General features: G+C 39.4%; 1 protein-coding gene across 2 annotated transcripts; it reads right to left on the bottom strand.

Moving 5' to 3' along the window:
* Nucleotides 1-6: 6 nt before the first annotated feature.
* si:dkeyp-75b4.10 (galactose-specific lectin nattectin) lies at nucleotides 7-10,829 on the bottom strand. 2 transcript variants are annotated; one of them, XM_042512321.1, is made up of 7 exons: nucleotides 10,640-10,829; nucleotides 9,357-9,529; nucleotides 3,331-3,663; nucleotides 2,942-3,033; nucleotides 2,720-2,854; nucleotides 1,837-1,942; nucleotides 7-491 (listed from the first exon to the last, which is right to left on the bottom strand). In XM_042512321.1, exons 3-7 carry the CDS (start codon nucleotides 3,653-3,655, stop codon nucleotides 424-426), a joined length of 726 nt encoding a protein of 241 aa, XP_042368255.1. In that variant the 5' UTR covers nucleotides 3,656-3,663; nucleotides 9,357-9,529; nucleotides 10,640-10,829; the 3' UTR covers nucleotides 7-423. The 2 variants fall into 2 exon arrangements, with proteins under 2 accessions (XP_042368255.1, XP_042368254.1); XM_042512320.1 differs by lacking the exons at nucleotides 9,357-9,529; nucleotides 10,640-10,829 and adding exons at nucleotides 4,667-4,878; nucleotides 6,142-6,382.
* Nucleotides 10,830-14,321: the final 3,492 nt, after the last annotated feature.

Here is a 14,321-nt window from a genome sequence, read left to right as displayed (position 1 = left end):
GAAACAACAAAGAAAAAGAAAAAATATTATCATTGCATTTTTAAATTCCTGACGGTCCTTGAAAACATTGTGTGTTATTATACAGATTTGACGAAATTCTACAACTTTCAGGAAAACTTTTCCAGGCCTGGAAATTTCTACTTGCAAAATCCAGGTTTTCCAGGTTTTTCATGACTATGCTAACGCTGGTGATTTGGGAGCACACTGACAGGCTCAGCACATTCAGATTCTTCATGTTCATCATTCATGTTGGTTTTTTTTAACAATTTTGCAATAAATCTTTAACAGAAATATGAATCCATAACTGTCCTTTATATTTTTTGTGATTTTTGTTTTGGAGGAAAATTACTGCAGATGCTGGAGCGGGCTGTGGAGGCTCTGACCTCGTCAGACGTGACGTTTTTTCGGCTGTCAGGTCCGAGTTCAGATCCTCTTGGCACAAACGAAAGGCAAAGCGTCATCGCAGAAGCCGTAATTCCACTTCCTGTCAACTGCAAACACAAGGTGGACAGAGACACTTTAATTTAACGATCTCAAACTGACCACAAAGAGATGCAAAGCAAGTGCAGAAAGCTCACAAACTCAAAAAAATTAGAAAAATAACCACAACGAGACACCTTGACCTTTGACCACCAAATTCCAATCAGTTCAAAAATAAGCCCAAGTGGACGTTTGTGCCAAATTTGAAGAAATTCCCTCAAGGAGTTCCTCAAATATATTGTTCAAAATAGTGAGACAGCCGAGGTCATGGTGACCTTGACCTTTGACCTATGACCACCAAAATCTAATCAGTGCATTCCAAGTAAACATTTGTATCAAAGTTTAAAAAAAGAAATCCCTGAGATCTTGCGTACACAAGAAAAGGACTGATGACATCACACTGACCTTGACTTTTGACCTATGACCACCAAAATGTAATTAGTTCATCACTGAGACCAAGTCAACTTTTGTTACAAATAAAAATCAAACAAAAAAAATCCTATAGGTGTTCTTGAGAGAACACATTCACAAGAATGAGACAGAGTGAAACAGATGAGGTCGTGCTGACCTTGACCTTTGACTAACAAAATCTGATCAGTTCAATGTTGAGTCCTAATAGATGCTTTTGTCAAATTTAAAAAAACAAAAAGGCATTCCTGAGATTTTGCATTCATGACAAAAAGAGAGATGACTTCACAGTGACCTCGACTTTTGACCTATGACCTCCAAAATCTAAGCAGTTCATCCTTGAGACCAAGTCAACGTTTGTGTGGAATTAAATAAAAAGAAATCCCTTGAGGTGTTCTAAGATACCATGTTGGCAAGAATGAGATGGATGAGGTCATAGTCACCTTGGCCTTTGACCAATGACTACAAAAATCTTAGCAGTTCATCTTGAGATTGAGTCAACGTCTGTCCAGATTGAAAATAATCCCTCAAGGTTTTATTTTTTATTCACAAGAATTAGAGAGACAAGGTCACGGTGACCTTTGACCACCAAACTCTAATCACTTGAAATACCCTGTTCACAAAAAATGGGAAGGTTGGACATAACAGAGAGAAAACCCGAAAACACAATGCCTCCGGCCTCGGCTATCGTATGCACGGAGGCATGAAAAGTATCAGTTCAGTCTTTGTTTGTCACAGATACCATAACAGTATCGTTTTCGTACAGGTAATGGAAAAAACCCAAATGGTAACCAACCCTACTTATACTTATAGAGGAGCATTAGTAAACAATAATGCATAAACTTGAGGAGTGGAGTTAGGAGGAGATTTTCCAGTTTCAAATATTGAAATAGGGTCTGTCTGTGTGTGTGTGTGTGTGTGTGTGTGTGTGTGTGTGTGGTTTATTACATTCATAATTCATCTTCAGACAGTGCTCAGTTCTCTCCACTCTGTAGTCCGAATGCCAGTTTTCGTATCGAAACTTGGAGCCGTCGCTCCACATCCAAAAAGAGAACTGTGGAGAGAAAGACAAACATTTATACGTATTTAAATACAAAAACACATTTGAGGCTTCACAGTTATTTTACTTCATCTCAGTAAAACGATTAAGTAATTACTGTTGGTCACATTCATACTTTGAAGGCGCACTCCTTTGTTGTTTTGAACCTAAAATAAAGTTTGACTTGAGGAGTTTTTTTACATCTAAAACTGAGAGACCCAACCTGCTTTATCTGGGGCCACTTTGTGAAATGACAGGAGGCCAGGGGCCACTCCCATTTCTTGAATTTTAGGAAATTCTCGGATTTGAGAATGTTTCTCGAATTTAAGGACATGTCTCAGATTTTGGGACATTTCTTTTCGTTTTTTAGGGATTTTCTCGGAATTTAGGACATTTCTCATATTTTAGGACATCTGTTGGATGTTAGGACATTCCTAGGATTTTCGGGCACTTTCTGATTTTAGGAAGTTTCTAGGATTCTAGATTTTTTCTTGAATTTTAGGACATTTCTTGGATTTTAAGTGTTCTTTTAGGATTTTAGGACATTTCTAGGATTTGTGCACAATTCTAGGATTTTAGGACAATACGTTTTAGCTAGGACCTGAAATCCTTCACTTCCACTTTTGAACAAAAATAAACAAGCTGTATTTTGAAGCTGTTTCATTCACTCTGGCATCTTATGTTAACTGAACGTACAAAATAATTCCCAGTGTCAATCACATTATTTTTATTGTAAATTAGAAAAAACAACAAAACAATTTTGGCATCGACTAAAGCAGAGGAGTCCCGTACGTGTATGGCGTCGTGGCCACCGATCCAGGCGTGCGGGAAGTCGTGGCCGTCTCCTCTGGTCAGAGACTGGATGAAGTAATCCTCCTCGTAGCTGTGGACTGACGCCAGGTTGGCCCCTTCGAACAGACAGTAACCCTGGAAGAGACGACGGCAGACAGAGTTTCACCGCGTTTGAGTCTTCGCAGCTCGGCTGAATGTGTGAGCAGCTTCGTAGGTCCTCACCTCGGCTTCAGCCCAAGTCTTCGGGCTGTCGATGAAGATGAAACACTGTCTTCCGAAGCGAGACCAGCCATGCGGGCAGTAGAACTCGCTGTCTATTAAAAAAACATATTTTTTTAAAAGGTTATTGACCTGCAATTTGGGTGCAGTTTTCATTCACATTTTTACCAACAAATTGTCATGACTTTGAAACCAAACATTTCTGAAATGACCATCCACACCCCTAATTGGTTCTTGGACACAAAAAGTGAAGTAAAAGTACAATTTTAGTAAAAGTACAAAGTAACAAAGTTCACAGAACATGAAAACACTGTTAAAACTTTAAAATTGTACCCAAAAAAATCCAGCATAATGAAGCATCGTGTGACTCCCGATCACACGTCATCACTCACCACAGTTAACGGCTGTGGCGCCCAGCAGTGTCCTCGTGTTCGGGATCTCCTCTCCGGTGATGACGTTGACGCACCAGCAGTTGGAGGTCGAGCACTGCTGCGGCATGAAGTTCCCGTAAGAGTCGCACTGCGGGACGAACGCCCCGCTGATGTGCATGCTCTGCTCTATCACGTACTCGCACAGGCCCGAGTTCCTGGTGGAGAGGCTGCTGTTGTTGTTGTTGTTGTTGTTGTTGTTGTTGTTGTTGTTGTTGTTGTTGAACGGGACCGCTCGGCTCAGGGCCAGAAAAACAGCGAGTGTTAGAGACACGCTGAGCGCCTTCATGATGTGTCCTGTCATAACAGAAACTCAATAATACTCAAAAATACAAGTAAAAGTGCAGAACAAGAAGTGTACAACAATAATCTAACCAAGCATTTCAGAAAATACGCTGAAAATAAATTCAAATGAGATCAGAAGAGATGAAAATCATTTAAAAGAGCTGCAGACTGACAGAATTATTGGTGACGACGCTGAATAATGGACGGAAAAAATTATTACGTCACAGCAAAACTGACCTTTTGGATATTTAATGTCAGCACATTATTATTTTTCCTATTTGACATTTTTGTGAAAATCTGTCAAAATTAGCAAATAATTATTGACCTTTGACCTTTAAATTCTAATCAGTGTATTTTTTGAGGCCATTTGTACCAAATTTGAACAAAGTTCCTCAAGGTGTTCCTGAGATATCAATGTCACAGGAATGAGACAGATGCAAGGTCACGGTGACCTTGACCTTTGACTACCAAATTTTAATCAGTTCATCTGTGGCTTTAAGTGGATTTTCGTGCCGAATTTGAAGGTCAGAGTGACCTTTCAAAGTGGACGTTTGTGCCAAACTTAAAGAAATCCCTCATGGTGTTCCCTGAGACACCGCATTCACAAGAAAACTTACAAGGTCACAATGACCTTAACCTTAAACCACATATTTCCAATCAGTTCATCATAAAGTCCAAGTGGACGTTTGCGCCAAATTTGAAGAAATTCCCTTGAAATGTCCTAAGATATTGCGCTTACATGAATGCAATGGAAAAGGTCAAATTGACCATCAAATTTTGATCAATTTAATCTTGACTCAAAGTGGATGTTTTTGCACGCTTATAAGATACCGTTTTTATTAAAGTATGAGAGAAGTTATTATTGTACACTTAAGCAAAAAATAAAAAATAAATAAAACTGGACACTAAAAATGTTTTTGTCTACACAAATTATTCTTTGCATCGTGATAACGTCTCTATAAAATATAAAATGAACCTGTATTATACATGTAATGAGTAATGATAGCAAACTCACCCGTTTGAGGATCAGCTGATGTGCGGAGCTGCCTCTGCGGCTCTGCTTTTTATCGCTCATGCTCCTCCCGGGTCATTATTTTAATTTCCCACGACTTCGCTGACACTTTGAGGGCAGAAGTGACTCCGGCACTGAGACGGATACGGCTTTGTCTTTCCCTTATTTATCGCATGTGGTTTTCCCTGGAGGATACAGGTATTCTCTCTCGGGCTCTGCGAGTTTTGGGTTACATCATTTTGAAATCAGCCTTTCATTTCATTGATCTCAGTGTCTCGGTGTCTCGGCCTCCCAGACGGTCTCGTCTGGTTTTCTGTTCTTATCTCATCCAAAGCTGCTCTTATTTTCCCGACCTCGCATTGTGCAGATCTGGGTTATGGACTATTTTTGACAGTGAGCACCGACACCACTTTAGACTTGGCTGGATTATATTATATTGTATTGTACTGTACTGTACTGTATTGTATTATACTATATTATATCATATTATCAAGAACTTGGAACATCATTGATCATCCAACAACATAAGTTGTAAAATCTCACGTCCATATTTATGTGACTTTTTGTCCAACTATCGAAACATTACTACTATTTTTAAAGCATTTCTTAAGGTCATTTCCTTGTCTTTTGTTCTGTTTTGTACTTTATTTTTCGGTGGGGGGATGTTGGAATTTTAGGCAGTTTTCTTGTTTTTTGTTTATTTTATTTTCTTGCACTGCATTGCTAATTTAAAGGCCATTTCCCCCTTAATTGCTCCTTGCCTTTTTCTTTGTTTGTAAAATACATCAATCCATTTTGTTAGGGTCCTAAATAGTTAACAAGTAAATAAATAAATAAAATCCCATTGGAACATAATGTAAATATTTAGGAATAATATTGTTAGTTGTTAATAACTTTTAGTCACTGGATCATTAAAGTTAACGACAAATTCATCTTCTAAAAAATGTATTTTAGTAAAAGCACTAAATCCCATATACACTTTGGGTCACATTACATGGAGACTATTTGAAAAAAACATACATTTTGAAATAAAAAAAATATATTATTTATATAAAATATAGGATATTTTGGTAATAAATCTGAGTTTTCTCCTTAAATATTTATGTAAATTAAATTAATTAGGAAACAAATTAGTGCTACATGAGACCAATTTAGTCTATTCCTTAATTATCATTTTCATGAATATTGGTGAGTCATCATGCAGGTATTGGGAAAACACTGGTTTGGGGGCATTTTATACAGTAATATTTTGACGATCCCTCAGTCTGCTCCTCCAGCAGTCACACCGGGGGCTGGGAGGTGAGCACGCCGCCCTCCTGCTGCCAAAACCGGGTTACAGTGAGCGGAAGCCACCGCTGAGTCCGGAGCTCTACCTTCACCGCGGTGTTTGGCGCCATCGGATGGCAAACTGTAATCATCACCGGAGGAGACTGCAACTTTACACACAAGATACACACAGTTTTAGAGATTTGACTCACACTTTACGAAGATGTCCTTAACTGCAAAGTCCATCGCGGAAAAAACGTCCACAGAAGCGCGTGGAAGTGACAGAAAAGGGACGGCGCTTCTGGCTGCAGAACACGCCTGAGAATTATCGTATTTTTATGTTTTCTTCGTTATCAAAGTAATTCGTTTATAGTTGTCTGTACTCTCGTGATTACACCGCAAAAAGGAGCTGTTTGTGGATAATTCGGCGCATTTTTATGGCGCTAAATTGGCAAAACGTGAATAAATATCGGTTTTAAACACGGTTGCTCCACGGCGATCTGTCGCTCCTGCTCACGGAAACGGAAGTGACAAAATCCGTGTTGTGCGACAATTTAATTTAATTTAATTTTTCTTTTTTGTTTTGTTTCTAATTTTCCAATGCTTAAAATGACGTTTTAATCTTTCCAGTCAAAAACATATATTTCTGGTTTAAACTTTTATACAAAGACCTAAAACTCCTAAAATACAGTAAAATAAACTGCTGTTTTATGTGTGTGAACCTTTAAAATTGACAATATAGTTTCATATTCAGAGGTGTTACAGGTCCAAAAGTTATAACCATACAGCCATAAAGCTCAAACTATCAAAACACGCCACCACAACATCAACGACAACCAGCGTCATTAACCCTTAGAGACCACTTAAATATCACAGATACATACTGTATATTTACTGCACAAAACGACACCGCAGTGAAGTTAGGTTAAGGCTGGAAATTCGATAGACATTAACTTGTTATCCAGCAGCGTCGCTTTAAACGACTGTTGGCAGTACAGGGCGGCGAGCTCTCCGCCATAAGGCAGGGTTTTCACTCAGGGACCATCAACAAACTACTCTGACACAAGGTCCATGTTATTTTCAATGTTTTGACAGCTTCCAGGTCATGTGACCAAGAGTTTTTGTAGATCATCTGGCTGAAAACTGCAATCAAGTAATTTAAAAAAAAATGCTGTCTGTGTTTCAGCTCTGCAATGCAAACTGCTCATATCTATAAAGTATTATGTGGAGAATATTACAAACTCAAAGAAATGATCTACAGCTAAACAGTACGCTAAAATATGTCTCTAAAAACATTTAAGGCGAGAAACAGCCAGTAACATATTTAATCTGTTCTGCTTAGTATCAGGGTTCATATCCATTTTTACCGAGACATTTCCAGGACCTGTCCATGAGTTTAAGGCAAAGTTTTAAGCCCATACACTCTCTGAAACAACCACAAACACTCCTGATTGGCTCTTTTTCTTTAACTCGCTTTATAGTATATACTTTTATTTTTTAAAAATTATTTCAGAAGAGGATGTAGCGGTTTAAATAGGGGATTTATTAATTAATTAGCAATTAATTAAAATAATTAATTAATTAATTAATCAAAACCAAAATACATAACTATAACTCATAATGCAAAATTATGACTCAGAAACATGAATTGGTATAAAGATGAAGTGGAGCAGTGGGACTCAACTTCGGCTATCAGGAACAGAAAGTTTATATTGAAAATCAGAGTTTAAAAACCTCGGAGCACCACCCATTAAAATAGAAAGGCTGATAACCCATTTTACCTTATACATTCATCTCGTGTCATAATTTGAAGTTTGCTTTTAAGTTATTTTTCCAGGTGTACAGGGACCTGACATTATACACACACACATCACAAGACCAAGTGTCTTTATAAATGAAAGCTTTATTAAACTACTCACTACACAGCAAAACTACTCCTAAAACTACAAATGAGTGAGTTTAAGAATCACTGTGGATGAATGATGAAACAGTGAATACAGCAAAGACACAAAGTGAATAAAATGACTAAATAAACAAAAAATGAAGCAAAAATAAAAGCGAGTTGATAAAAACCAGTGAGGAACTGAATTAGGTGTGACATCTGGACTCGATCAGGTGCGCTGAAATAGTGCACGATGATCAAGCAGATGAAAAGATTAAAGAAAAGTCAATGTCAAGCATCGATCAACAGCAGAGAGGGAACCTATCCCATAAAACGCTGAAGGAAAAGATAAAGACGAGGCCTGATCAGAGAATGACCCAGAACTGTATTAATGGGAGATCCTGATCGAGGTCTAACACTTCCTCCGTGTCCCGATCATTTAAGAGCATCAACCCCATAACAGCACAGGAAAGATCGTTTCACCTTCCTCAGAGGTCTCGATGCCGGGGAAACGGTTCGCTCTGGAAAGTTGCAGTGTGTCCTTTGTGAGGACACTGGACGGGCAGCTCGGTTATGCTCGTGCGGTTCTGGTGGCTGGCCTCGGTCGGTTTGAACGTTGCAAACTCGGCTTGAGTTTGATTTGTCCATCTCTCTGTCTCCATGAACGGCTGGATCATCTTCTGACACCTCATGTGGCTGAGATGAGATCACGATGTCAGCTGATCAGGATTCGTCTCATTCGAAGTCTCTCTTTGTCTCACAGTCTCTCCCTGGCAAAGTCCTCTGCTTCTAAGTCGTCATTGTGAACAAGTGTAGCACGGGCTGTTTCCAGCGTTATCTCTTTCAAGGTGGACAAACAGCAGCTCACAGCATCTCAGGGCCGCAGCTAAATACACTCCTCCCCTCTGTCACTTCTACTGTTTTAACTGTCTAGATCTAACTTCTTCCTAAAGTGTTGATAAAGTTCACTACAGGCCTTCGAATCTTATACTTGAAACCATGACGCTCTCCTCTGCTGATCGATACCAAACACTTATGAGAAAACACTTCAAACTACGTTTGACTTTGAATACAAAAATCAGTTAATGTGGTCAGTAGGGACTGTTTATCATTATTGAGATGTGGGGGGGGGGGGGCATATCAAGTCTTGTTTTAAGAACTGGGGAGGGACTTAGGATTTCTATTTTGGCTTAGGAGAGGGGCATACAACTTTGAATGGATGGCTGTATTTTTTAGGTATTTTACATTTTCTTGTCTATTTTAAAAAGTAAAACATTTTTCAGATTTTTTTTCCCAAGGATTTTGCAATTTTTTCTTTTATTTTTTTCTTGTTAATTTTTGTTAATATTTAAGGAAAACATTTTGGAGATATTATTATCTTATTTAAAAAAATAAAAAATCCTGCCGAGGGTTGATGCTCAGGCTCTCGTAATCATTCTTTCAATTTTAATAGTGGTGCTCAGTGCTGATCATTTTAGCAATTTCAAGACGGCCTTTGCTTCGCCGGCCGAGAAAAAAAACAACCTTCTGCGTAAAAGCCAGTACCGTGAGGATGTGCTTTTGTCGTCCATCATCTGAACACTGTAGTTTGATCACAGCAGACCCTCATCCATAACAGCAGCCATCCCATCATCACAGAGCCGAGGACAGGTGCAGTTGTCTTTTCCTACGTCCTGATGAAGTCTCCCTCACATCTTTCCTGGACCTCATGATATTTTCTGTGGAGAAGAAGGAAAAGTGGAAAAGAGATTATTTGAAAGTTTTGACCGCAGCCAAACACTCTCTACCAAGTCAATTTTATTTTTAAAGCCCATTAAGACAAAACATGGTTTGCCTCAGAGGGCTTTACAGCATACAACATCCCTCTGCCCTTAGACCCTCACATCACCTGAGGAAAAACTCCCAAAAAGAACCCCTTTAACGGGGGAAGAAGTGGGCCATGGACCCACTGGGTGGTGACAAAATGTTATTCGGGGTAAGCCCAACTGGGCCGTATGGCCAAAGACCGGCCCTAGAAACACTTGCCTACAAGCTCCACCCCCTCCCGGTCTAGCTCCGGTGGGGAGACCCAGTGTCTCCGTACTGGGGTAGGTACGCTCAGTACTAACTGGCTGAGTCATCACGGTCTTATCAGATCCAGATCAAATGAAACAAAAGCTAGTCGAGGGCTAGAGACTATCCCCTAGAGGGTAGATAGATAGATTGATGGATTGATTCTTTATTGTCTGTCTCCAGTAAAAACAGAAATTCATCTTTAAAACAAATGAATTTCTGTAACCTGTGCCATTTACTGCCTTTTATTCAAGGTTGGATCACGGGGACAACAGGTGGAGCAGAGCAGACCTCCCTCTCCCCAGCAACACTTTCCTCCTTCATGGCCTCCTGAACACCCGAGTTTTTGCTTTCACAACTGCCTCATCTGCAGCCCTTCAGGCCAACCAGTGCAGTCTCAGAAAACACCTCTCTGTTGGGTTTCCACCAGCAGGTGTGTAGGTTGCTGTCTGACGCCTGAAAGCTTCACACACCCCACTGGTATATACCCGCAGTACCTAAAACAAAGTATTTGTTTTGGTATGTGAGGCTGCTTGCAAAGACGGGCACCGGCGACCTGCGGACCACAGCTTTTAGCAGCCACTTCCACAATGGAGGTACTGAACGTGGACCACTTGGATTCCATGTCCACATCCTCCCCCAGGATGCACCGAATATAGCCCCTCAGGAGTAATCGATGATGCCAGGGGTCAGCACGCCCAGGGCACCCTCCCCTTCATGCTGCCCGGCTGCCCAGCCCTGATTCCGACCCTGCGGGCCACTGGCTTTCAACCTACCTTTGAAGCTGATGCTGCGGATTTAAGTGAGCAGTTTCCTCCCTCCTGTCAGGTCCATCTCAGGGCAGATGCTGGAGTTTTTGGGACACAGGTCCCTCTGCATGTTGTGGAGAGCGTGGGCCATGGCGCACACCACGTCTATCACAAACTGGACCTTCTCCTCCTGCTCGTACTGGGAATTGTTGCGGATATGCTCCTGACCTGAGAGACACACACAGAGAGGACAGACAGAGGTATTACAACCCCCAGATAAAATGGTGACAAAAAGTTGATACTGAAAGAGGAGTGGAAATAAACTGTCATATAAAATAAATAAATAAATAAATAATCGTGACATGAAGATTGTCATTGACTTCTGGAAAACCTCCCGCTCTAAGGCTCTAAGGGCTCACGTGTTGAGACGGTAAGGTGCTACAACTACCTGAGAACAGCGACCGACACCCTGAGCTTTTACTGTGAATATAATTTAATTATAACTTAAGTAAACAAGTATCTAAACAACTGGCGGCCCTGTGTTTACCGAAACAAAAGACGGCAGTGCGCTCAAGGAGTTTTACATGAAGAATTTGGATCTCGGTCAGAGGTTTGATTTAAAGGCAGTCTTGTAATTCTAACATGAGGGTTGTGCTTTTTGTTTCTCAGTCAATTTTCTTTTGGAAAAATATCGCAAAATTTGTCATCAACTTCCAAGAAACTTCAGAAAATGTCAATTGTTCAACAATTTTTCCTGCTCAGTTCATAGGACACATCATGCTTCATCAACATCGACGGGTCATGCATTCACACACATTTCTTTCTTTTTTTTTCCAGTATTTTGTTCGTATTGCGAAGAACGTTTGATATCAAAGTGATAGTCAACAGGCTGCGGAAACAGTTTTTATCGTTCAACTTTTGAGCATGTACAGTAAGGTTATAATCATTTCCCCCTCTACTGCAAAACACTGGCATACAGACAAACAGTAAAAGTTTTGCGCTTAGATATTTACTGTTTCAGTGACTCTAATGTCATTTTGACAATAACAGGCATTTTAAATTGTTAAATGAAAAAAAAAAATCCTACCCCCATCATATATTCAGAATAAGAAATACTTTACTGATCCCCCGGGGGGGGGGCATAGAGAACAATAGCAAGAAGAAATATGTAAATGCACAAGCATGTAAAAATAGAAATACAGTAGTATCCAGTTGGTACAATATGTAAATATTTACAAAATGACGTATGCATAATATGCCGAGTATGTTAGGTGTAAAAATAAAAATGCCAAGAAATACAGTAGTAGACAATTAGCAAAATATTAATATTTCAATTACAATATGGATAACATGCAGTGTGTAAAAAGTGTATAAATTATAAAAAGTGTGTACAATATAAAACTGTTACGTGACAACACAATGTATAAAACTAATATGTAGGTTTAAAATATAAAAAATGTAAATGTAAAATGTATAAATATTGTGTGTTTTGAGTAGTTTTTCTCAGCAGCACAATTTGTGAAAGGCTATTTTTGAATCGTGGCAGGTGTTTTGGCACCTAGCAGGGCTTGCAACCAAGGACAGAAGGCAAATAAGTATACATTTTCATATTTTTATATTATTATAACCATACAGCCATAAATCTCAAACAATCAAAACACACAACAACAACATCAACAACAAACAGCTGTGAAAGCAACAGCATTAACCCTTAGGGACCACTTGAATATCACACACACTTACATCACTCTGACCACAAAAAGGCGCTTTTCAAAATCAAGCCTTAAAAATATTACATTAATATTATTTTCTACTTTCATCGAGTTTATTATTTTTTTCAGTCCTAATCATAAATATCAAATATTCATTACCTTTCATAATTTTAACCCTTTAAATGCCAGGTTTTTGTCACCATTGTTTTATAAGAAAAAAATCAAACACAAAAACTGAATTATTTTTAAATGTCCTATATGCAAAGTAGCTTTTTTGTTGTTTTTCTTTTTAGCGCAGCCTGGAATATGTCTATGATTTACAACAACATTTATTCTGACAGTAGACCGAAACAGCATGTATTTTCTCCATGTGCAAAATATGGTTAATAAGACATCATCAGATGGAAAATAGTAAAACAGACAAATTTAAAGGCAAAAGCCCAAAATGACACCCAGAAATAAAACAATGCAATGTTTTAATGCTTTAATGGCTGTGGGATCAAAAATTGCAGATTGCATGGGTTTCAATTATTTGTTTATTTTGCACTTAACCGTATAAATTTAACTATTTTGTATTTTAGACTTATTGTTTGGAGCTGAGCTGGAAATACCAAGATTATACAAACGTACATAATCTTCCCAAAATGCATAAACACAGCCAATATTATTAAAAAATGAAGGATGAAAAGCGTATTAAATGCACCGAGCAGTCCCTAAGGGGTTACGGAATTACCAAGCAGACACTGCAGTCTAAAACACAAACACCAACAAACAACTGCATTTCTGACAGCAGATAACCAGCATCTATAACCTGTAGCACAGCATCTATAACATGTAACACAGCATCTATAACATGTAACACAGCATCTATAACATGTAGCACAGCATCTATAACATGTAGCACAGCATCTATAACATCTATAACAGCCTCTATGAGACAAATAATCAACACAAACATCTTACCGACGATGTTTTCACCCGGCGGCTGTTAGCTTCAGTCCAATCCAGCAAAAACCACACGGAGTCCACCGGAGCCCGTGTGAAATGTCCACAGTGTCCAATGTTTGGACACGAAAACTCCAGATATCCACACCTGTCCCCGGATGTCCTCTCCTCTCTGCTTTAGCGCACTTTAAAGCTCCGACTTGAACTTTTCCGTCATGTTAGCTAACACGGCTAACTTTAGCTAGCTTAGGCTACATAAAACACATCCAACCGCGCTCCAAGTTCCGCGGACACGATCCGGACTGACGGCGGGGACGATCACTCTGCCTCCGTTTGATTTTAAATCGACTTTGGATGTTATTTTTGGCGTTTATACCGAGTAGCAGCAGCGAAGCAAACGGACAAACAGAGTCAGCTCCTGTTTGAGATTTGAAAACTTCCGTTGGTCGCGTCGTTACGTCACAGAGGGGCGGGCCCCCTTAAAGGGGGTTCTCCCGCTCTGGAATCAACGACAACACGAACAGGCTGCGGTGCCCCGCTGCTGCTGCTGAGGAGGGGAACCCCCTCGACAGTTAAGGGAGCCCCTCACTGCGGAGAGCGCCGACATACTTTTTCTTTATTTTTTTAAATCAAGACTCAAACTTTAAGATATTTAACTAAACAGCGAACACGTGTTCAGTCCAGAGACTCGGAGAGACTCGGAGAGACTCGGAGAAAATGCATCAAGTGTTCCTCCCACATCATATGTTCAAGGACCGTCGGAAATTTAGAAATTCAACCACAATTTTTTGTTTTTACAGTCTGGCTTTTATAATTGGTATAATTTTAGGGAATTAAAAAAATTTGGCGGTCCGCAGGTGTGGAAAGCAGGTAAGAAAAAAAAAAAAATCACTAAAATTGTGATGGAAATNTTCAAGGACCGTCGGAAATTTAGAAATTCAACCACAATTTTTTGTTTTTACAGTCTGGCTTTTATAATTGGTATAATTTTAGGGAATTAAAAAAATTTGGCGGTCCGCAGGTGTGGAAAGCAGGTAAGAAAAAAAAAAAAA

This window comes from Plectropomus leopardus, chromosome 23 (assembly GCF_008729295.1).
Source record: "Plectropomus leopardus isolate mb chromosome 23, YSFRI_Pleo_2.0, whole genome shotgun sequence".
NCBI lineage: Eukaryota > Metazoa > Chordata > Actinopteri > Perciformes > Serranidae > Plectropomus > Plectropomus leopardus.
The sequence above is the reverse complement of the archived record's forward strand: the minus strand, read 5'-3'. Positions and strand labels throughout refer to the sequence as shown.